The sequence below is a fragment of the Tasmannia lanceolata genome, unplaced genomic scaffold (genome assembly GCF_043159265.1).
Source record: "Tasmannia lanceolata isolate RefF3 unplaced genomic scaffold, GAP_Taslan_0.1 ptg000008l, whole genome shotgun sequence".
Taxonomy (NCBI): Eukaryota; Viridiplantae; Streptophyta; class Magnoliopsida; order Canellales; family Winteraceae; genus Tasmannia; species Tasmannia lanceolata.
The window spans coordinates 33,861,537-33,886,790 of record NW_027518685.1 but is presented as its reverse complement, the minus strand read 5'-3'; the positions used below and the strand labels follow the sequence as shown (position 1 = coordinate 33,886,790).

Here is a 25,254-nt window from a genome sequence, read left to right as displayed (position 1 = left end):
CAGCCAAGTTTCGTTCGTATGTGTGGACGCAGAGCATTTCTCTTTTGAGAAATTTATTAAGGGAATTGCTAGCGTCCACCGCAGAAGACATCTCGCGAGACCAGACATCTATTGAATGGAGACAAAAGCTGTTCTCTTCATTAATGAGGCGGCTGGTCAGACCAGCAAAGCTGTTGTTTTCATTCAAGAGGCGGCTGGTCTCATGCGACCTCTTCAAAATTGAAATCCATTAATCCAATCGGTCCGAAAATGATACACATAGTACGTTATAGGGGTGTAAACGAGCCGAGCCGAGCCGAGCTTTGCCAGGCTCGGCTCGGCTTGTTAAGCTCAAATACTAGGCTCGGGCTCGGCTCGGGCTCAGCTCGGCTCGGCCAGGCTCGCGAGCCGCTCACGAGCTTGGGTTTATCGAGTTTCGCATATGGCAAATGGTAGTAGCAAAGGTAAAGGTTCGTAGCAAAAGTAAAAAAAAAGTAATCATTAGTTTGAAATGTAAACTAGCTGTGATTTACATAGTTTGAAATGAAAATTTACGAAGAACAGGTACTATGTTATGACAATTAATAAATAAATACAAAAAAAATGATAAAAATTATGACAATTACGAAAAAAAATTAATTTTTAACCGTCTGATTTGCGGTGATGTTGACAGAACATACCTACCCTCACATACCATCAGTACGTTATTTTTGCTTTTGCATATTATGTTGACTTTACGAGCTTTAACGAGCCGAGCCAAGCCTGGCCTAACTCGGGCTCGGCTCGTTAAGGTTAACGAGCCGGCTCGGCTCGGCTCGTTAAGGATTCGAGCCGAGCTCGAGCGAGCCTCCGAGCCCGAGCCAAAATTGACACCCCTAGTACGTTAGGATATTGATAACATTCTATCAAGATTTGTGAGTGTTTCCCAAACCCTAGGGACAAAATCCAAAGCTCTTTTATAGTGGGAATAAAGAGAACAACAACATACTGATCTAGGATTATTCTGAAAATTATACCACTGCGTCCGAAACACCGAAAAGCTTTAGGGTACAGTTTAAGACTTTTTCTATTTATGATCCTAAACTCAAGAAAAGTTGGAATATCTAGTGCCCAAGAAAAGTGGAGATTCGCAGAAAAGCAACCTATATGTCTCATTTTGTTCTGAAACCAGTACCGTTGTGTTCGGGACTTTTGCAAAATCTCAAATTTATGGGCGCAAATTTCAGCACAAATGAAATCTCGAGAAGAAGACGAAACCACTGCGTCATCATGAGGCCCGCACAGTGCTTAACGCACATCTCTTCTTCCCCAATTATTTTATTAATAAAGCCTGCAACTTCTAGTTTCTGGTGCGATTTTTGGATAGCCGTCACTGGCAATCCTGACGTCCGATCTGATCTCTGTCAATGGCGTTAGAACCACGGAATGATCATCTTTCCACCCATGCCATCAGATTAATGATTATACCGCCGACGGTTTTAGCAGAACAGAACTGCCCAAAAACACCAAAAAATTGATTTTCCACCCTTTCTTTAATGGCGTTTTCACCATTGCCGAACTGAAAATCTCTTATTTGTCCCAGAATCTCTTCCTTTATGATTCAAATTGATCTTATATTATCCACCCGTCGACTTCTTAATAAATCTAATTTCGATTTAAACAGAAAGGACAAATGAATAAAATTGATTCGAATCTTTTGTTCAAAATGAATTGATTATAACTTGATCAATCGCCACAGTCCGAAGGCTGCTCTGATACCAACGGTTAGACTTTATTTAATTCAAAATTATTGCGGAACTTATCTCCGACTACGGCGATTATAATCGAAGATCACGAATTCCTCTAGCTTTGGCAAACTGCGAACACGAACACGATTTCCACTGCGCCACACAAACAAGAGAAGAGAGATCATCTAGACCTTAGGGCTCGATTTATGGAATCGCAGGCACAATTTTTCTCTCAGTTTAGGAACCCTCTTTATGATGGAACTTCTGCTGTAACGTATGAGTATTGTTCCCATCACACGCAACCATATTTATAGATTTTGGTACAAGCCAATTTGTGTCCTTCCACACTTCAAATACCCTAGTGTTTAGAGTTTCAAAACACTTAGGATTTATCCCTGAACTCCCTTTGCAAATACAACTCTAAGTGCATAAGTTTTCAATAAGAATATGTGCGTCCACCTTATGTGTGATTCCCAATGTGGGCCGCACTAAATAAAACGCCAACACAACGATCATCCACTGACAATTTCAAAAATTTGATGTGAATTCTGGAAACACCTTCCCTTTCTAAAACAGAGTGGGTGATGCCTTCATCAAAGTATAGTAGAGCAACAAAGTGGGTGATGCCTTCATCAAAGTATAGTAGAGCGGATAACAGTACCCTTTGTAAATTGTCAAACAAGAAATCTGTTTTTGAAATGAAGCAGCCTTCTTTTGCGAAAACCCCTTCCCCAAAAATATGCGGCATATGAGCTACTACATTGGGACCAATAAAATGATAGTACAAGCAGTCCGCACCAACACTTTGCCCTAATGTTTCATCAGAGAAATTGGTGTAAACACTGGAGAAATTATATGATGAGTGGACGTACAAAGACACTCAACATCCCATCCTTGATCTTTGATCCAACTAGTTCACTTTTGGAGAAGCTGCTTGAAATTTGATCCAACGGCAGTTCACTTATTGAGAAGCTGCCGTTGGATCAAATATCAAGGGTTGTACATCCGTAGTACCACCTTTATATCTTCAAAGCGTTTAAAAGGTGGAATGCTCCTTTCATGTAAGTTGCTTTCCGGATCTCTTTCTTTGCCGATATATGAGAAATTATACGGTGGACTACAACGCATGGCCGTGCCCAAAAATACAGTGGGCCGCACATTGTTTGGGTGATTTAAACCATTATTTGTTGGGTACTGACCTGGATAAGGTGTGCCCAAAAAATCTTGCTAGACTTTAGATTTCCACAGATTGCTCCACAAATTGGAGGGTTAGAATCATCGAACGGACAATATGTTTGGGGCACCCCTATCTGGGTTAGGACCCAACAAATGAGTGGTTTGGATCAGCTGTGGGTCCCATAGCCATTTTGGTCTACACATCCATGCGCCGTCGTTAAAAGTCCGCCACACGGAAGTTTTAGGTTGATGAAAAATTCACACCCTTTCTAAAGTGATTTGACGTCAAAGAGCGTTAAAAGTCCGCCACAATTCACGTTATAAGCCGTGTGAATCATCCTACCGGGAGTGCGAATTTACCAGTTTCCAAGTTTTAACCACGAAAACGTCTGCCACAATTCATGTTATAAGTGGTGTGAATCATCCTAAAGTGGGTACGAATTTATCATCTCCAAAAATTTTAGCCCCAAAAACACAATCACGACTGAAAAGGCGAAAACCCCTATAAAATGCTAAACCTAAGTTCGAAGTAGTAACAAAATCTCCTTCCATCTCAATTGAACATCCCGTTAGAGAAACAATCACAGTAGCCATCATAATGGTCCCACTACCGGCACAAGGTCACCTGAGCCACTTCTCCCTTCTCATATCCTCCCGTGGCGTACCGGTGCACTTCGCCACCTCCGCCACCCACAACCGCCACGCTAAAACCAGAATCCAAGGATGGGACCCATTCACCATCTCCAACATCCACTTCCATGACCTCCCTCTCCCTCCCTTCCCGGTCCCAACTCCGGACCCTAAATCCCGAAACAAGTTCCCGGCCCACCTCCAACCTGCCTTAGACGCTGCCGTTTTACACCTCTGCCAGCCCTTCTCCGCCCTCCTCCGCTCCCTCTGCTCCACAGCCCGTCGAGTCGCCGTCATCCACGACGGTCTCATGTCATTCGCCGCCGAAGAATCCACGGCCCACCCAAATGCCGAGGCCTACGCCTTTCATTGCATATCCGCCTTTGCCTCCTCCTTCAGGAAGATGGACTTAATCAGGAGCTCAAACAAAGAGCTAAAATTACCAATCTTACCAGCTATCTCTCTGGAAGGATGTTTTACGGATCAATTCGCAGATTTCAAGAGCTCGCAGAAGGAGATGTTGAAGTATGATGCGGGTCATCTCTATAACTCTTGCCAAGTTGTCGAAGGTGAGTTTCTCGATCTCTTGACTAAACTACCGAGCAACGGGAAGAGACAATTGAGGCCATGGGTGGTGGGGCCATTAAATCCAATAATTATCGACGGTCATGGAGGTTCGAGAGGGCGACACGAGTGTTTAGAGTGGCTAGACAAGGAACCACCGAGATCGGTGCTATATGTTTCATTTGGGAGCAATTCATCTTTAACCGAAGAGCAGATTTACGAGCTTGCAATGGGATTGAAACAGAGCGAGCAAACGTTTATTTGGGTGTTGAGGGAAGCGGATAGAGGAGACATTTTTGCAAGAGAGAATGATGTGAAGAAAATTGAAAAATATAAACTGCCTGAGAATTATGAGTTGGGTTTGAATGGGGTGGGGATGGTTGTGAGAGATTGGGCCCCACAGCTTGAGATCTTGGCCCACCAATCTATTGGAGGGTTTTTGAGCCACTGTGGTTGGAATTCTTGCATGGAGAGTATGAGCTTTGGGGTCCCACTTGCCACGTGGCCGATGCACTCGGATCAGCCTTTGAATGCAGTGCTGGTCACGGAGTATTTGAAAATCGGTGTCCAGGTGAGGGAGTGGGCCCGGCGAGAGGAGATTGTGGGGTCCGCTGACGTGGAAGTCGGGGTGAGAAGGTTGATGGGGACGGAGGAAGGGAAGGAAATGAGAAGCAGGGCGGAGGAGTTGGGTGGGGCCATTCGTGAGGCGTGGTCAGAAGGTGGAAGTTCAAGAGAGGATCTGGAGTCTTTCATTGCCCATATTTCCAGATAGGGAAATTGTATTTGTCTTTTTCTAGAAACGATTGAATTTTCATCCACTTTGTTTTCTTTCTAAGTGAATGTTACGACTTTTCATCAGGAAAGAAATAGCAGGGATATTTGTTTGTCATTGGAGAATATTGTTAGGAAATTATCCTAACGGTGGATGTGGCATGTGCAAGATTAACGGTCTAGATCATTTTGTTAGTTGGTTTTGTGAAAAAGGCATTAAGTGAAAAGCCATAAAAGAATGGGTGTAAATGTAAGAGACATTTGGGGAGGGAACCAGCGTGATGAGGAGTTGTGTTTCTTCCCATAAATGTCTATTTATTCTCTCATCCGGTCCCTATTTGCACACAACAATTTCTACATCATTCTCTTTGCAATCCACGACAAAAAGAGAGAGGAAGTCGGTCCCCATCACCGTCTGTTGTGGAGTGAGGAGAAATACCGGAATGGAATCCTTCCAGTGATAGCAAAACGATATTCGGCTTTCGGTATGTTCCCTTTACTGTTTCAATTTCAATCAATACGGTTAATTGTGATTTTCTCAAAGTTGGACCGCCAAAGATCCGTTGCCCGTGTTCCTTTTATGATGAACACTTACATGTGGTATCAGAGCCACGGTTCCGGCGAGAAAATGACGAGAAAATCGCATTAAAAGTGATTGAAATAGGGTTTCTGAAAACTTGTATTTTGAGTGCCGCCATCAATTCTGGAGTCAGATCGATGATTAAATGGCACTGAAACGTTGCTTGTGTTCCCATGAATCCAACGCAACAAACGGTTCGTCGATCCGATGTCTGGATTGCGTTTGGCGGCGATTTAAAGATAAAAATTTTAACTTTTGGGGAAGTTTTGGACCTCACCGGAAAACAGTGTGCCGGCGACCGGCTTGTTCGACCGGAGATTTTCCTGCTTGGTTGCTAAGTTCGTCGAGAGACGAGTCCAGCGGCGTATTGTGAGCCTCAATCGGACTTCAAATGAAGCCGCAATAATAAATCGAACTTTGAGTGTTTTTTCGGATTTTACTGGAATTTTTCACTATTTTAATGAAGAAGACGATGAATAGTGTCGGGCTTGGCGAGCCGAACCGGGCCGCGCGGGCCAATCAAGGATTCGCGACGGGCTTTTCAATTTAAAAAGGGCCAAGTAGACCCTCTAAGCCCACCAGACCGCTTGGCCCAACTTGACCTGAACCAGCCCATAGGCCCAAACGGTCCAAATCTGTGTTTGACTCGGTTTGGCCCATTTTTGTGAGATTTTTGGCCAGATTACAGCTGTTCTGGAGGTTTTGCACTCTTCTGAATCCATTTTTTGGGTCAGTTTTGGCATTTGGTATCTGTATCATATAGGTATAGTGTAAATTCAAAAACTTCTGATTTTTCAAGTTGGTTTTTGAGTCAAATATTTTAGGGTTTTAGCCCTATTAAAACTGGTTCCGAACATTTTGCAACTCTTTGAAACCATTTTTGCTATCCATTTTGCCATTTGAGCACTGTATAATACACTTCTAGTATATTTTTAACACTTGACTTTATAAATTTGGTTTTGAGTCAAAAGTTTTGGAGTTTTGGGCTCGGATTAGATTGGTTCCTAAGGTTACAGACCGTTCTGGACCTATTTTTGACGTCATTTTTGGTATTTAAGTACTGTATGATATAGTTACAGTGTAAAATCAAGACTTTTGGTTTTGTAAGTTAGATTTTAAGTCAAATATTTTGGGGTTTTGGACTTCGGTTAGACCATTCCTATGGTTTTAGACCATTTTGTACCCATTTCCAAGGTCTGTTTTGGTGTTCGGAGTCTGGATTTTAAAATTTCAGTGTAATTTTATAACTTTTGAGTTTTTTAAAGTGGGCATTGAGTTTAATTTTGATTTCAAACTCTTAAAGAATTAACTAAATGCCATGGAGACCCAGTTATGTAAAGTTTTGATGTTGTTTATATGCTTTATGTTTTGCATATAACTTAAGGGTTAAAATGATTAGTTGAAATCATATATGGGACTAAACTTTTAACTTGAATGCACATTAGTTCATGCCAGATATGCTTAAAACCTAAGCTTATGGTTATAATAAACTGATAGTGTGTGTAGACACCCCATTTTGACTGTACCTTAAACCTCCCGTGTTTGAGCAAAGCCTGACCAAACCAATGTTTTAAAATTCCAAATTTCACCTTAAGGTAGGTTAGAGTCCCAGTAAGGTCCCTACAAAATTTCGTCGAAATCCGAGCGCGTTTGCCTAGCGAACGAGTCGAGCAAAGTTGTAGTGCAAGTCCAGAAAAGGGGGGTGGATTATCCTGGATGGAGCCGAACCCTAGCCGAATAGGACAAAAATTACGGGCGCGCCGTATCAAAATTCGCGCGCCTTATCAATCAGGGTGCCTTTATCAATTCTCAAAAATGCCTTTAAATATGGATTTTCTCTCATTTTCGAAAAAAAAGGGCAGAGAGAGAAATCCCCAAAATTTTACTCTAAATTTTCTTTTTTTTCCGATCGCTCCTCATCTTCTCTGATCGCCTCTCCGGCAACTTGCCAGAGCTCCGGTCGAATATTTTTTTCTCCGATCGCTTCTATAAGCCTTCCTAGCTTTGATTTCTTCCTTTTCTATTTTTTTTTCTCCAAATTACAAACCCTACCAGAGAGATCCTTCATTTTTTCCCAAACTTCTTAAGATCTGATTGTTTTCCGGTCAGTTCTCCGGCCGGATTGTTTTTCTGGCAAGTTCAAGTTTTATTCTTTGCTTTTCTCAGTAATAGTTCCTCCTTTTATCATTTCCTTTTGATTTAGAAACGATTGAAACCCTAGCCGATTTCAAAATCTTAGATCTGTCCTTATTCCTACAATTTTACCTTAGTTTATTCTCATTATCATCCAAATACCTATTATTAGCCCAGATCTGAGTGCTTTGGAGATAGATCTTGGTCATATTCTTCTCTGATTTTGGCGGCATCAGCGGATCTTTCCTGGAGATTTTTTTAGCAAGTTTCACTGATCTGGTAAGTGTTCTATGAAATTTTATTTGTTATTTGCTAAGAGTGTCATTTGTAAGTGAGCAGGGTTTTGATTTGTAGTGATAGATTTCTATATCCTTAGTATGATCAGAGTCTCACAAATGTAATGGAAATTATGTTGATTTATCTTTTGAATTGTGTTATAAAACTTGTGCATAGATTTTGCATATCTTATTTGAAGTTTATAAGAATTACTTTAGATATTTAGTGAGGAACTTATGAATATGCACTAGTTTTATTAATTAGTATAAATTAAAGTTGAACAATAATCTCACTTCAGTTTTGAAGAAATCTCATTAAAATATCCTTCATGATGCTGATCCATGAATTCATGTTCACTGATGTGTTTTAGTTTTAACTCTAATCTACGAAATAATTTTTAACAGAAAAGAATTTGTTTGCTTTATGAATCTTGAGCTGTAAGAAGATATAAATAATACATGTGTAAAAGAAGAAGATGAAAAGCAGATATATAAGGATTAGATTGAAGGAAAATAGCTATTGTATAAATGATGCAGGGATAGGACAGTGTATTTTCTCATTTCATTTCATTCTATTTTGAGTAGTGAGTAACCTGTAACCATCGTTTCATTTTAGCTTTTGATGTTTTTATTGAAATGAAAGAATGACTGAATTTGATTTTATACCTTATATGGTCTAAGTGCTTAAAAGAAGAGAAAACTTTAGGATATTGATGAAGAAAAATTGATAAAAGGAAAAAGATTTAAGGGATAGCAAGGTAGGCTAATAGAAAGACAAATGGTGAATTGATCAAAGGAGAAATTATATTACAATAATAGTGATTATGCTTGTGTAGATGTTTTGCTGGAAATATTAACTTTTAGAATTTTATGTTGGAATTGCTAAATCCTGTCAAGGAAAATTAGTAGGGGAGACATGACTGAGATTTAATTCCCAATTTTTTTATACACATTCATGTCTATCTTGGGATTGTTGTCTATAGTTCTCAAGCATTCAACTGGATACGAACAAGGTTTAATTTTCGTCAGACCTTACTCAACTTGAATGTTGTCTTTTCCTTGAGTAATGACTTGAAGGATAAGAGAAGTAGATGATTGTGCTAGAATTCCAACTCATTCGCCATTTCTTTTATTCTTTACTCTAATGATTTTGTACATGTCATTAAAATCTATTTATTATATTTATGAGTCATTGGACCCATTTATTATACTAGTAATTCCATATGGTTTGTGTCAAGTAATTCAAAATCTACTTTATGATCAAGCATGACATTGTAATCTCATTTGTGATTAACTGCGGTAAGTGTACCAGTTATGTTTAGGCCTTTGAAGGGTAGCAATATATAGTTTTATTAATTGCATATAACCTATTAATTGAAATGAATCCTTTGCCATTAATATAATTTGCTATTTTTCTCGTTTGCTTTGGGTAGGTTGCATATGGTGCTTGTGACTTTAATAATTTTTCATAATTGTTTTGGACAGTCAACATGGCCATTTTTTAGGGATATTGAATCAAATGGTAGGGAGAAGTTTAATTGATCTACAAGGCATTAGAAGTTTTATTACCTTGGTAAAATAGATTCTTTAACTTCTTAACATTTTTTTTATTATATTGGAGTTAAATTTAAATAAGATTATCATATTTACTTGTTGGCCTAAGACATTTATAGCTAATTTTGCTTATCTTAGAAAAATGAACTCAAGTGGTTTCACACTGTAGTAAAAGTTCTGTTTTATTAATAGATTAGGATATTCATGATTTATTTTATTTTTATTTTTATTTTTTGTGCTATAAAAGTAATCTCACTTCTTTGGATTCAAGCCTTTAGTGATTCAGATGTAGTCATAATCCATTGGTCAATGTTCATTTCTATTACCATGAGGACCTTGGTATCTTTTGAGGTCATTTTGAGCATAATTTTATTTAAGTATTCATAAAATCAGCACTTCTATATGTACAGTCCAACTATGTATCTATCAACAAGTACAGAGTTCAACCCATTCTTCCATTGTTTACAGCCCACACATTTTTGCTGTGTTGACTTCTTTTGTACTCTCTATTCGAATCATCCTTGTAATCCCATACCCATAAATCTCACTCATGTTGAACTGATCACAATTTGGATAGTGAGGATCATCTTATAGAAAGGATTTTCTAGGTTCTATTAACTGTATAAACTTGGTTGATTTTGGAAAACTAGCTTTTGGCATCTTTTACACTATTTTGAAATGTACGGCCATATGGCTCCCTTTAGTATTTACAATCCATATACATATATTTTATAGCAGCCCCCTAACCTTTTTTTTATATCGGCAGCCCTTATACCTTAATAATTACACCACTTGTTTGTCTTTTCTCCTCTAGTTATATGCTCACAAGAATTGATATTTACACCTTATTTGTAGGACTAATGACATTTGGTTTTCCTTTAAAATATTTTCTTTGGTGTATGTACCATAGCTACAGTATAGATAGGTCTTTATTTTTTTCTTCTAGAAGTCCAAGGTATTTTTCATATCTTATCATTTTTGTTCTGGTAATCAAAGTTGAGTAGAGTTGGAGATATAGTTGAAAGGGAGATAATGTCTATGACAATTCAATAGTAAGTTCAGTCATCCTTCGATTAAATGCTAATGTAATGGTCAAGGAAAAACAGTAGCTGAAGGATGCCCAAAATACTCATAATAGCTGAAATATATATGACTGCTTATATGATTGGCATTACCGAGAAAAAAATAATTGCTACAAAGAAAATATCTTGTTATGACTGTCATGTTTGGACTATGGAGCATATAATGATATTGAAATAATATCGAATTGTATTTAATACAAGAAGTTAACTTGATTTGTGGATTGCTGTTTGATTCATGTTCTGTTAAGTAGTTCCCTGTGTATTTTATTGAATTACTCCTTGGAATGATAATGCACGTTTGGATAAGCGATAGTTAAGATGTTATGCTGATCAATGCCTGATTCAAATTGACATAAAATTGATGATACATGGATATAAAAACAAATCTCATATTGGCATAGTCATTGTATTGAATTATTTGTTCTGGATATATTGATAAAATAAAAGTCAGAATTGACATGAGTAAAACTGTTATGATAAATTAATTTAGATGACATGTTTCATATGTTAGTTTAAAATTTTTTGCTTCATATTGATACTACCTTTATCATAGACCTGTATGAATGACATGATGATTTTGTTGATCTTGTATTAGTCATATATATATAGGATTTGATATTGTATTGAATGATAAGTGGTCTAAAATTGGAACTGTCATTGTTGAATGCTGACTTTATTTTGGTACTATATGGAAAGGTATTATGCAGAAATTACAATGTTGTCTTGAATTGGATGTTCATATTATTATACAGTGGGTGTTGCGTTCAGGTAATGGCATTGTTTAATTTTGCTAAATATTTTGGGTTAATTTGGGCAGAGATAGTTGTTTAGTTATGATATCGAGTTTAACAGGGATCATTATAGTTTTTCTGAGACTGACTAAGTCTCCTTGGTATTTTCTTTTTTATTTTATTTTATTAAAAAGGGCGATGAAGGAGTCATCCCAAGCCCATCCTTTAAAGGGACTTACTTAGTCTCATCAGTACCCCTCTTCCTTCTTATTCTTTATAAAGACTAACTTAGTCTTTTAGATGTTTTTCTTTAGCTGTTCATTAGATTTCCTTGTCATTGCAAGACAAGGGCGATGAAGGCGCTAGCCCAAGCCCATCATTAGGGAACTTGCTCAGTCCAAATAGCACTCCCCTCTTTAATTTGAAAGACTTGCCCAGTCTTTTAGATGTATATCCTTTAAGACCTTAGGTTCCCCTTTTCATTGCACGGGCAATAAAAGAGTTATCTAGAGCCCTCTTTTAGGAGACAAGCTATGTCTCAGCAGAAAAATCAAACTCTTTTAGGAGACAAGCTATGTCTCAGCAGAAAAATCAAACCCTTTTAGGAGATAAGCTGTGTCTCGATAGAAAAGTCATCCATCTTTTGGAGACAGGCTTTGTCTCTTTGGTCATAGTGTTCCTTGTGTTTAGGAGACTTGCCTAGTCTCACTACTGCCCTTCTTATCTCCTCTTCTTTTAGAAGACTAGCCTAGTCTCATTTGCACTTCCCTCTTGGGGTTCTGCACTAAGAATCAGTCCTTTCGTATAGGAGTCTGTCCTTAGCCAGAAATTCTTTTCCATTAGCATAGGAGTTTTTCTTTAGCTAGAGAGTCAGTCCTTCTTTCAGGAGTCAATCCTATCATCATAGGGGTTAGGATTCTTTCCAACCTCTCATCAAATCATGTGATTTTTATCCACTCTTGCAAGGTATAGGATGCTGTCCAACCCTTGCAGAGTCGTGATTCTGTTTTTTCCCCCCGCAAAGCATAGGATGCTGTCCAACCATTGCGGGATATCAGGAGTCTGTCATACTCTTATGATGATAGGAATTTGTCTTCTTGAGTCAAAAACTCTTGAAAATTCAAAAACATCTAAAAACCAAAAATCTCAAAAATCTTGAGTCATTTAGGAGTAGTTAGGAAAATCATTTCCGAACTACGTTGGCTTGATCCCTTTCCATAGGGTACGTAGTGCAGCTTGGGATCCACATCCCAGGTCCAGCCAAACCTTTAAAAATAAACATTTCAAATCTTCCAAAAATACAAAAATTCTTCAAAACCGTTTCAAAAAGATCTTTCCCTAGAGTTAGGAGTCTGTCTTAGCTGTTTTGGTTCTTTTAGAGTTAGGAGTCTGTCTTGTTTGTATTGATATGGTATGTCCTGTCGTGTGAGTGTCCCTAGAGTTAGGAGGCCTCGAGTTGATCGGTTAGACATTTAGTCGAACCGATGGCTAGACTAGGAAGCATATAGTCAGCCCCTGGTTTTCTTTAGGATGCACAGCCTAGTTACCCATAGGATGTAGGGCCCACCTGCATTAGCTTAAGGTTAATCAACTTGCATTAGTTAGGGCGTATAGAGAGTCCTGAAAATTACAATTCACCTGAACTTAAGCAATCGTATAAAAAGCTTTAAAATTCAGTTGAGTCTAGTGGATCGAGTCTGTGATAGCGATTCTAGATGGTTAGGCATCGTAGTTTAGAATAGGTCATCGAACTACGTTGACTCCGATTCTTCCCGAGGCCGGGATTCGTGTAGAGCAGCCGGGATGGACGGTCATCTTGGTCCGAGTCAAGTCGCATTAGAGTTTTAGGATTCATTTTGTCCAGTCATGTATAGAATTGAATTGTGTTGTGTGTTTTGCTGTGTTTTCTTACTTTCATGTACAGATCCTATACATTTAGCTGTAGCATGCATGTGTTTGCACACCAGAACTCAGACACCAATTAGGTATGACACTCATAACCTAGCTATTATTAGGCGACACTTCTTTCATTTCTTTTATGTGTGCTTATTATTAATCTCCGAGACATGCATGATTAGATAGACGTCTTCTCGGAGATATTCGTTCCCATTTCATATGATTTTCGCCCAAAACTCTTCAAAATTATTAAGTAAATGGCATAAGAGACCAGGTGTTTGCACTTGGGCGGATGAGGTGTTCTTTGGACCTTTCGAATTCATAACCAGGCACGAACCTTCTTTTATATCTCTGGTTATCCGTTGCAACAGAGCATAGTATGGGATCCTTGGCCCACTCTCATGGATGACGACTCTTCTTTGTTTAAAGTACGCCTCGAATCTGGGCTAGTCCCCGAATCGAGAGGTATCTCACCCTTTGTATCGCCACTCATGTTGTGAGAGGCACTTCTTTCGAGAGTTCCTTGGTAGAGCTCTCCATTCACATGGATGATCCTGAGACCTAGCATGTGGGGCCCGTCCCCCGCTTCTCTCGTTGTGGGCGAGGAGGGATTCGAACCCCCGACACCGTGGTTCGTTGCCACGTGCTCTAATCCTCTGAGCTACATGCCCCACCCCGTCTCTACTGGATCTGTTCCCGGGAGTACCCTAAAAAAGGAACCTTTCCTCTCCTCATCCATATTTCGGGTACGAGACATCTAAGTCGTACAAGTAAAGAGATCTATTCATTGATAAGAAAAAGAAAAAACGTGAACGGTGATTGGATTGATGAGAAAATAGAATCCTGGGTCTCGACCCTTTGCCTTAGGATTAGTCAGTTCTATTTCTCGATGGGGCAGGGAAGGGATATAACTCAGCGGTAGAGTGTCACCTTGACGTGGTGGAAGTCATCAGTTCGAGCCTGATTATCCCTAAACCCTAATGTGATTTCTCGATAAAAAGAAATATGACCAACGGTGGTTCGAATGTATATACAAAGGATTTCTTTTTTGACACTTCTTACTAGTAGATAGTGCCCATAAATCTCATGATAGGTACCCAAAGATTCATATTGAACTTCGATGGGCACTTCTCTTGGGTGGAATCTCTCTATTCCGTACATATTCATTCCTGAACTTTTCGGAATAAATAAAACGGGGGGGGGGGGGTGGGAAATTCTTGGAACAATGCCTAACTCTGTTAAAATGCCATTTTTTACTAATTTTGAAAAAATTTGGGCCAAAATCATATGAAATGAGGATTTAATCGCTTAGAATCCAGGGGCACCAAATAGGTGTTTAAAACAAGGGTTTCACACACTGCACATCATACATCATTTTGTTTTTTTTTTCTTTTTTTTTTATTTTTATTATTATTGGCTCCATGGGATAGATACAGTACATGCCATCTGGGATGTCATTACCTGGATGAGATTGTTGTATCTATTACCAAGCTATGCGCCGGTGCTGCAGCCGTAAACACTAGGCGTACTTGTGTTTACAGCAGCCGATGAGCAATGAAGCATACTATGTATAACACTAGGCGTACTTGTGTTATACATTTTAAGTATGGATCATAAGCATAGTACCTGATATATTGAGTCCGGAGCCCTACTTTCATTTTACATATATTATGTATATGAATATATTTACTAACTTAGTGAAACCCAATTAGGATCTGCATGTGCTTATATATATATTGCATTCATATAAGGACGAACATGTGTTGCTGACACATGTTGAAGCCTAGATTTAGGAACCATGTCCTATCTATAGATTATTGTAGCTCACCTTATGTGGCTACTACGCAGTCCTAGTACACTCACATGTATGTCTTAAGTCAAGTGTCTTGACTCTATGGGATCATTTTTAGGGCTGGTGCCCCTGGTTAGGATATATATGTATATATCTATATATTGATTATCAGATTGAGGGCCTACTCTTTAGTGAGGTTTCCTTGTCTAATCTAATCAGTTGTATCAGGCCGTTTTTCAGATCTAGACCCGACCAGTGGCTTTTACTTGCCCCTCTCGTGGTCGTGGCCTTTTTGTTGTTCTATTCATTGAGATTATGTCCATATATCTCTTGATTATAAGATCAGGATCTACTTTCTAGTAGAGATTCCTGACTTGAATCAATCTGTTATGTCTATTCATCTCTCAGATCTAAACCTAGCTAGTGGCTTCTACTTGTCACCCTCATAGCTACGGTTTATTCCTTGACCCGATGATGATAAATTTCACTTGTTTTTATCCCTTAGATTCAAACCTCATTTATCCATTCTGTTGTTGTGTCATATATTATTCAGATTGTTTGCTTGTCTTGTCTTTAGATATGGTCGACAGTTTGTCTGCTGTCTTTATAGCCATAGTCTATTATGGATCTCCTTGATCATTCAGTTTTGACATCCATCTTCCAGATTTAGATCCGGTCTATGATCTACTTTTGTCATTTTGTGATCGCGGTCTCGTTTTTGAGTTTCTGATCATCTTTGATCAGCAGTGAAACATTCGATGTCGTCAATTGTATCCTTCTTATGTTTGATCGTTAAGTTTATTTTTATTCTTTGTTTATTCGAAGTTATCTTCATTCCCTCATTATCCCGTCCTATTTTTGTGTCAGGTCTGATTATGGCAAACCTTTTGTTGGACAACTGGATAGCCGATACCATTAAAGCTCTTCCGCGTGAACAGTCACAGAGAAATATGGCTGATCATTTCATCAATTCATTCACCTATTTGAACAGTCGGGATATAAATTGGAAGTTTCTCCAAGCAGCTACTGGACTTTGGGATCCTGTTTTTCATGTCTTTCGATTTGGCCGTTTTGAACTCTGCCCCATATTTGAGGATTGGTGTACCCTGCTAGAGCTCCCATCTGAGAGACTCTGGATCAAACCTTCAAGAATAGAATCTCCTCATGGTCTGTTTTGCAAACTATTCAAAAATAAGATTTTGGATGTTCTGCCGTGTTTAACGGATACGTGCGTGAAAATTCAAGACCTTGTTAAACTTTTTTCGAAAAAGGTCGATCCTACTAACTCTCATTTTCAGGATTGCCGACGTAATGCTTTAATTTTTATGGTCTTCGCACGTCACGTTCTTCGCAGAAATTCCCATGTTGCATCTTTGACCTTATTAGGAGTGGTAGATCAGATCAATGAGGGGAGGAATCCTATCCCCACCATGTTAGCAGAGACCTTCTTGGGACTAGATCTTATTACTTCCCAAGAGATCAAGGACAATTTCTATGGGTGTGTCAAGTTGTTGTATGTCTGGCTTGGTGAAAAACTTCAAATTCTTCAGCGACAAAACCAAAATCCGTATACCCTGAAGAATTCTCGTACATGGAAACCAATAGCCAATCAACCTTAGTCCATCGATGAATGGCGCAATTGGTTGCAACATGTAGAGGAAAGCCAGTTTCGTTGGGTAAGTCATTCATGCTTTCAAGTTTTTACTAGCACTTACCCACATCCGTTTGTTTACCTCATGAGTACCGAGAAATCTTCTTTTTATGCACCCATGCGATTTCTCCATAAGATTACGGGAATTCCATGCCCTCCCGGAATCATAGTCCCTCCTCTTTGTGAAGATCTCACTCCTGATCTCGTCCGATCCATTGTGGCTGCTTGGGGAAATAAAAATATGGAAAGGAGGTTTGGTTTATTATCTAGAGTCCGACGTGGAGAAATATCGGAAGAGCCCGCAAGCGGGAGAGCTCGGATTGAGGAGCCTTGAAGATCCATATCATGTTTTTATTATTATTTTGATTTCTGTATTTCCCATTATTGTCAGTCTGTTTATCCAGTTGTGATCAGAGATTAATATTTTTCATCCGTTGTAATCACAATTTGAATTTTATTAATGAAAGTGTGTTTCTGTTTCTTTTGTCACTGTTTGATCAAAATAGTTTATCTCGATTATCAAATTTTTAATCTAGTGTTTATATTTCCATAATAGGATTCTTGATTGAGCAGCCATTGCTCCTAAGAAAACTCTTGTTTCAAAATCAACCTGGTCCCGTCAGTCCGCTGATTCCAGGCTGAGTCGATTTTCTTCCTCACCCATTTCTTTTACCTCCCCTGCATTACCTTTCTCCAATCTCCAGGAAATCCCTACGCCCGTCCAATTTACTCCTGAACAGATGGCTGAATCTGGAAGTGCTTGAAGCGTTGATGTTACCAAAAGGGATCTCAAAGCGTTGAAGCAGGGCCACAATGAAACCTTCACATCCTTCATTCACAGATGGAGAAGGAAAGCTGCACAGATGACTCATCGTCTGTCAGATGAGGAACAAATCAAAATCGTGGTGAAGAATCTGTCGCCACAATACTACCACCATATGGCTATTCAATACTTTCTTCATTTTAATCATCTTATCAAGACAGGAACCCAAATAGAGGATGCTTTGTCCAAAGGTCTAAGATCAAGAATTCCATCTGATGTCAGAGAGGGAAAGCGACCTGTGATGGCGCCAAAAGAAGTACATAATGTCAATTATGTCAGGCCACCGCCCAGGGTAATCACTGAAGTAAGAAGGCCGCCGATGGAGCAGAAGCCTCCTCGTCACTTTGATCCCCTTCCATATTCTTTGTCCGTAACTTTGAAGAAGCTGTTGAAGGACAGGAAGATCAAACTGCCCGACATCAAGCCCTTGCCCAATCCGTTGCCAAGATCCTGGAGAGAGGATCAGTTCTGTGATTATCATCGCAACACTGGTCATATCACTGATAGGTGTTTAGCTTTGAAACACCAAATACAAAATATGATTGATAGGAAGGAGCTGTCAATTGAGTTACCAAATGTAACCAGAAATCTCCTTCCGACGCATGCAATGCCGCCTCCACCTTCAGTCAATGTCATTTGTGTTGAAGAGTCTGTCATTGATCCTGCTTCCTTCATATGCGCAATTGAGTCTGAGGGAAATTATGTTTGGAAATTTGAAGAAGAATATGAGTGGACAGGATCGAAAGAGCCATATGTCTTATCATGGAATGACCCTGATGTAGCTGGGCCATCAAACCAGTCATACGTTCTCCAGTGTGAGGATGAGAAGCAAGAATCCGAGGCTTTGTACATCTTAAGGGTGAGTGATGATGAGGAAGAAAAAATGCAAACCCCATACATCCTTAAGATAGAAGATGAAGATCTGTTGCTCTTAAATGATCAATGCGATGAGCTGCGCCACGTCACACGTGGTGGACGAGTCTTCAAACCAGCTGAACTCAGAGTTGATAATCCTGCTGAGGTTGCAAGAGCAGTTGACAGTCAGAAGCAGAAGCAAAGACTTGATGAAGAAGAAGATAACTTGCTGAATCAGCTTAAGAAAACCCAAGCTAATGTTTCCATTTGGGGTTTACTGATGGCGTCGCTGAAACACAGACAGGTTGTGCTTCTTGAGCTGAACTCATCCCAAGTATCAGTTGAGATTACTCCAGACGAGTTGGTCGGTCTAGTAGCCATGACCAAAGCTTCAAAAGCTTTATCTTTCTCAGACGAGGATTTGCCGTCAGAAGGAAAAGACCATACTCGTCCTCTCAAGATTACCCTACTTTGCAACCAGAAGAAAGTCTCCGAAGTACTGGTAGACAATGGGTCGGCTCTGAACGTGTGTCCTTTGAGTACTGCCACTACTCTGGGGTTTGGGCCTGAAGACTTCATACCATCTGAGCAAGGCATATTGGCATATGATGCGACCCGAAGGGATGTAATTGGAACATTGGCTACTGAGATTGTCATCGGAGGAGAAACCTTTGACATTGAATTTCAGGTATTGGATATCAAGACTTCTTTTTGTCTGTTGCTTGGTCGACCTTGGCTGCACAAGGTTGGAGTCATCCCTTCCACGCTTCATCAAAAGTTGAAATTCATTCGAAACAACCGGGTGATCACAGTTAGAGGAGATCCCGAGCCAGAAGTCGGACAAATATCTCAAGAGCTTGTTACTGAAAACACAAGAGATATTAGTCTGACAGGATTTTCAGTGGAGGTTTCGGCTATCACCATGAAAGAAGCTATGAGTGACGAAATTATGTTTCTCTCTAGCACCAATACTCGGGTAGTCAAGATGATGCGCCGATTTGGATATATCCCAGGGGCTGGTCTGGGAAAGAATATGCAGGGTCCGACTAAGCGGCCAGAGTTGAAAGCATCTGACGGATTGTTTGGGTTGGGATACAAGCCAACTCGCAAGGAGATGCAGGAAATCAGAGCTTACATGTTGAAATGGGCCGAACGTCACCGTAGAGGCTTAGAGTCTCCCATGGGACCGTTCAGGAAGATCATGAATGGCAGATTCCGAAAAGAGGGAGCTGATTGCCCTTATTACGGTTTCCCTGAGCCATGGTATGATGAGAGCGGGGTAAAATTGCCAGGTCTTGAGATTTTCTTTGCAGATGAGCTGCCAGCAGACTTTTACAGTAAGCAGATTGCAGAGGCAATAGTGGCAGAGGAACCAGACTCAGACTGGGTTGAGAACCTTGAATCAGAGCTCTTAGACTCCTTGTTTTAGGTTGAGGCACCAGTCATTGCTACGATTGGAAGAGATGCACCTTTTGTGAACCCTCAGGATTGTATCACCCTGTAGACACCCCATTTTGACCGTACCCTAAACCTCCCATGTTTGAGCAAAGCCTAACCAAACCAATGTTTTAAAACTCCAAATTTCATCCCAAGGTAGGTTAGGGTCCCAGCAAGGTCCCTCCAAAATTTCGTCGAATTCCGAGCGCGTTTGCCTAGCGAACGAGATGGGAGAATGTCCATAGTGTAAACTAGAAAGGGGAGGGGGTGAATTATCCTGGAGAGAGCCGATCCAAATCCGGATAGGACACGATACGGTCGTGCGCCTATCAATTTTCGTGCAAAATCGCGCGCTCATCAAAATGGCGGTGCCAATATCACTCCCCTCTATTCTTATAAAAAAAATGTAAAAAAGCTCATTTGCAGGGAGATCTCATTTTTTCCAGAAATTAGAGAGAGGAGAGAAATCCCCAAATTCGCCGAAACCCTAAGCGTTTCTTCATCTTCTCCGATCTCCATTCTCCGACAAAGCTTCGATCAGGGATATAAGCTTCAGAGAGAAGAAAAGGAAAAAAAATCGGCAGAGAGAAAGAGGGGAAAATGGGATTTTCTTGTTTACATCTTCTTCTCCGGTAACCTCTGCAAGTTCCGGCAACTCCGCGACTCCGATCATGCTCTGGTAAAATTTTGATTGATATACCTTCTCTATTTTCCTTACAGATCTATTCTTCTCTCTTTTGTTTCTTCACTTGAAACTTTATTTTTTTCGATTGTCTTCTCCGACTCCGATCATGCTTTGATTCTGGCTTTCTCCGATCAAATATGCCGGATTTCAGCATAGCTCCGGTCAAGCTCCGGCTATTTGCCGGCTCTTTCTCCAGCTTCTTCTTCTCCGGCTAGCCATCGCATCTCTTTCTTCCGATCTGCAGAGAGAGAGGGGGAGAATAGATCTCATTTTTTCCCCCAAATTCTAACCCTAACCAGTACTCTTCTTCTCCGATCAACCTTTTCTGGTGGGATTGCCGAAGCTCCGGTAAGTTTTGAATCTAATATCAATTTTGTTCCTTCTCACTATTTTTGCTCTCGAACGAGGGTTTTTTTTTTGTTGAGGATCTATACTGTTTCGAATCCAAGGCTTTTCTTCATCTTTATACATGTCTATGCTCGTCAACTATGGTGGTGATGAGGATCTCCTCCCTACTGGTGCATTATACTCAAATATCAAAGATTCAAGCATCATTTTGTCTCTCAGTCCTCGCGTTGATGTTTACTGCCCTCCTCGCAAGAAATCCTGCATCCGTGCCCCATTTGTTTTTCGAGAAAGGGTTGAGCAAGAGAAACAATGCTCCATTGAAGTTCTTCCAGATGAATGTCTCTTTGAGATTTTCAAATGCTTGCCTGGAGGCCAAGAGAGAAATGCTTGTGCCTGTGTTTCCAACCGTTGGCTTTTGCGTCAGTGCAGCCTTCGCAGGGCTGAAATCTGTAGCGAAAAACCAACTCTTTCTTTGAAGCAGGATTTTACTGCCATTGAAGAGATCAATTCTGCCTTGGGGAATGAAAGTCAGGAATTTGAGAATGATGGGTATCTTACTAGGTGCTTGGAAGGGAAGAAAGCAACAGATATGAGACTTGCTGCTATTGCTGTTGGCACTTGTAGCCTTGGTGGATTGGGAAATCTTCTGATCAGAGGAAGCAATTCCACTCGCGGAGTCACCAATTTTGGTCTTTCTGCAATCGCTCGTGGGTGTCCATCTCTTAGGGTTCTTTCACTGTGGAATGTTGCTTCTATCAGCGATGAAGGTCTATCAGAAATCGCAAATGGGTGCCCTTTGTTAGAGAAGTTTGACCTATGCGGATGTCCTTCAATATCTGATAAGGTTTTGCTTGCTATTGCGGAGAAGTGTCCGAATTTGACTGATATATCAATAGAATTTTGCTCAAAGATTGGGAATGAAGGTCTGTAGTCTATTGGCGCCGGTTGCCCAAATCTACAATCTGTTTCCATGAAGGACTGCCCTCTTGTGGGAGACCAAGGAGTTTGTAATCTGTTGTCATCTGCCTCTACTGTCCTGAAAAAGATCAACCTTGAGGCCACAAACATCACCGATGTCTCTCTTGCAGTCATAGGACATTATGGATTGGTTGTTACTGATTTTTCTCTCATTGGCCTACAGAACGTGAGTGAACGAGGTTTCTGGGCGCTGGGCACTGGAGTTGGCGGATGGGGAGATGGATAGGGATGATGATTTGGAGGTTCAGATTGGGAATAAGTTGAGGAGAGACGCGTTTTTGGTGTTTAGGGCGCTTTGTAAGCTCTTGATGAAGGCGCCTCCTAAGGAGGCATTGGCGGATCCGTCGTTGATGAGGGGAAAGATTGTTGCGTTGGAGTTACTGAAGATTTTGTTGGAGAATGCTGGCGCTATCTTCAGGACGACTTTCTTGCTCCATTTTCAGTAGTTTGGTTTCGAGATTTAAAGCTGGATTGAAGGCAGAGATTGGTGTATTCTTTCCAATGATTGTTCTCAGAGTCCTGGAAAATGTTGCTCAGCCAAATTTTCAGAAGAAAATGATAGTGCTCCGGTTTCTGGAGAGGCTTTGTGTTGATTCGCAGATTTTGGTGTCCCTCCAGGTGCTACCACTACCCTACTACCACCTCAGGATGCCACCATGAAACTAGAGGCGATGAAATGTTTAGTGGTAATATTGAGATCAATGGGAGATTGGATGAACAAGCAATTGCGCATTCCGGATTCTGATTCTCCTAAGAAATCAGAAGCAACCGAGAACAATCTTGAATCCGGAAATGGTCTTCCTATTGTGAATGGCAATGGGGAAGAGTCTGTTGAAGGGGTCGGATACTCATTCTGAAACAAGTGAACACTTTGAAGCAGCAGCTTTTGAGCAACGTCGGGCTTACAAGCTTGAACTTCAGGAAGGTATATCTCTTTTCAATCGGAAACCTAGAAAAGGGATTGATTTCCTTATTAGGGCGATGAAGGCGTTAGCCTAAGCCTATTCTTAGGGGACTTGCTCAGTCCAAGTAGCACTCTCCTCTTTCATTTAAAAGACTTGCCCAGTCTTTTAGATGTATATCCTTGAATATTAGATTCCCCTTATTCATTGCAAGGGCAATGAATAGTCATCTAAAGTCCTCTTTAGGAGACAAGCATATGTCTCAGCAGGAAAATCGATATATTTTTGGAGACAAGCTTTGTCTCATTAGAAAATCACCCTCATAGGAGACTATCTCTAGTCTTACAAGTCGCAGTTGTACTCTCACTAGAAGACCAACTCAGTCTATTAGTTGCCTCTCCTTACATCATTGCTAGGGCCATGATAACAACACTTGGAGCCCCTCTCTTTTGGAGACCTGCTTAGTCTCATTGACACCCTTCCTTGTCTCCCCTTTTCTTTAGAAGACATGCTTTGTTTATATAGTACCCCCTCTCTTAGAGTCACCAATTTATGAGTCAGTCCTTAGCTAGAGAGTCAGTCATTCTTTCAGGAGTCTATCCTATCATCATAGGGGTTAGGGTTCTGTCCAACCTCTCGTCAAGTCATGTGATTTTTATCCACTCCTGCAAGGTATATGATGCTGTCCAACCCTCGCAGAGTTGTGATTCTGTCTATTTCCCCCGCAAAGCATAGGATGCTGTCCAACCTTTGCGGGATATTCAGGAATCCGTCCTACCTTTATGATGATAGGATTCTGTCCTCTTGTGTCAAAAACTCAAAAAAACACTATAAAACAACCAAAATACCAAAAATATCTGAAAAATAAAAAATCTCAAAAATCTTAAGTCATTAGGAGCGTACTAGGAAATCTGTTCCGAACTACGTTGGCTTTATCCTCTTCCACGAGGTACGTAGTGCAACTTGTGATTCATATCCCAGGTCCAGCCAAACCTTTAAAAATAAAAATTTCAAATCTTCAAAAAAATACAAAAAACTCTTCAAAACCTTTTCAAAAAGATCTTCCCCTAGAGTTAGGAGTCTGTCCTAGATATTTGGGGTGTTTTAGAGTTAGGAGTCTGTCCTGATTTGTATTGATATGGTGTGTCATGTCGCGTGAGTGTCCCAAGAGTTAGGAGGCCTCAAGTTGATCGGATAGACACTTAGTTGAACCGATGGCTAGACTAGGAAGCATATAGTCAGCCCATGGTTTTCTTTAGGATGCACAGCCTAGTTACACATAGGATGTAGGGCCCACCTGCATTAGCTTAAGGCTAACCAACTTGCATTATTTAGGGCATATAGAGAGTCCTAAAAATTACAATTCACTTGAATTTAAGTAATCGTATAAAAAGCTTTAAAAATCAGTCGAGTCTAGCGGATCGAGTCTAGGATAGCGGTTCTAGATGGTTAGGCATCGTAGTTAGAATAGGTCATCGAACTACGTTGACTCCGATTCTTTCCGAGGCTGGGATACGTAGAGCAGCTGGGATGGACGGCCATCTTGGTCCGAGTCAAGTCCTGCATTAGAGTTTTAGGATTCATCTTGTCCAGTCATGTATAGAGTTGAATTGTGTTGTGTGTTTTGCTGTGTTTTCTTACTTTCATGTACAGATCCTATACCTTTAGCTGTAGCATGCATGTGTTTGCGCACCAGAACTGAGACACCAATTAGGTATGACATTTATAACCTAGCTATTTTTAGGCGACACTTCTTTCATTTCTTTTGTGTGTGCTTATTATTCATCTCCGAGACATGCATGATTAGATAGACGTCTTCTCGGAGATATTCGTTCCCATTTCATATGACTTTCACTCAAAACTCTTCAAAATCAATAATAAATGGCATAAGAGACCAGGTGCTTGCACTTGGGCGGACGAGGTGCTCTTCGGACCTTCCAAATTCGTAACCAGGCACGAACCTTATTTTATATCTCTGGTTATCCGTTGCAACAGAGCATAGTATGGGATCCTTGGCCCACTTCCTTGGATGGCGACTCTTCTTTGTTTAAGGTACGCCTCGAATCTGGGTTAGTCCCCGAATCGAGAGGTATCTCACCTTTTATCGCCACTCATGCTGTGAGGGACACTTCTTTCGAAAGTTCCTTGGTAGAGCTCTCCATTCACGTGGATGATCACCAGAGACTTCGTGCGTGGGGCCCGTCCCCCGTCGCCTCTCTCGGATCGGGGTCCACAGGCTGGCAACTCTGCTGGGGAGTTCTTGGAACATTGCCTAACTCTGTAAAATATGCCATTTTTACTAATTTTGAAGAAATTTGGGCTAAAATCATTTCAAATGGGAACTTTTCCTGTTAGAATCCAGGGGCACCAAATAAGTGCGTAAATAAAACAAGGATTCACATACCACTTTCATCCATGCATATATTATCTGTTTTGTTGTTACTTTCTGCTATGGTTTGCTGTGTATATACTATCAGGTTACTCTCAGAGAGATACTATAAGTAGGAGCCGTGAGGGCTATACCCGCCTTCTAGTGCCACCGCACCAGTAGTATCTCAACACCTGGACACCTTGTGTGTAAAACGGACATAGTTTGTATGCTGGGCGATAGTCACAGCATACAAGTAACTATGCACCCGGCCAGGTGGACCTCGCGACATTACTCTCTCTATATTATTGCATGGT

General features: G+C 40.5%; 1 protein-coding gene and 1 pseudogene across 1 annotated transcript; both read left to right on the top strand.

Moving 5' to 3' along the window:
* The first annotated feature begins 421 nt into the window (after positions 1-421).
* Positions 422-4,848, top strand: LOC143882898 (zeatin O-glucosyltransferase-like). The gene is made up of 2 exons (XM_077386283.1): positions 422-443; positions 3,470-4,848. The coding sequence occupies exons 1-2, from the start codon at positions 422-424 to the stop codon at positions 4,846-4,848; spliced, it is 1,401 nt and encodes a 466-aa protein (XP_077242398.1).
* Positions 4,849-20,761: 15,913 nt separating this feature from the next.
* LOC143882897 (EIN3-binding F-box protein 1 pseudogene) lies at positions 20,762-21,893 on the top strand (annotated as a pseudogene).
* The last annotated feature ends 3,361 nt before the right edge of the window (positions 21,894-25,254 follow it).

Coding starts and splice junctions, on each gene's coding strand:
- LOC143882898 (XM_077386283.1), top strand. CDS start 422: ATGGCAAATGGTAGTAGCAAAG. Junction 444..3,469: donor GGCAAATGGTAGTAGCAAAG/GTAAAGGTTCGT, acceptor AAACAATCACAG/TAGCCATCATAATGGTCCCA.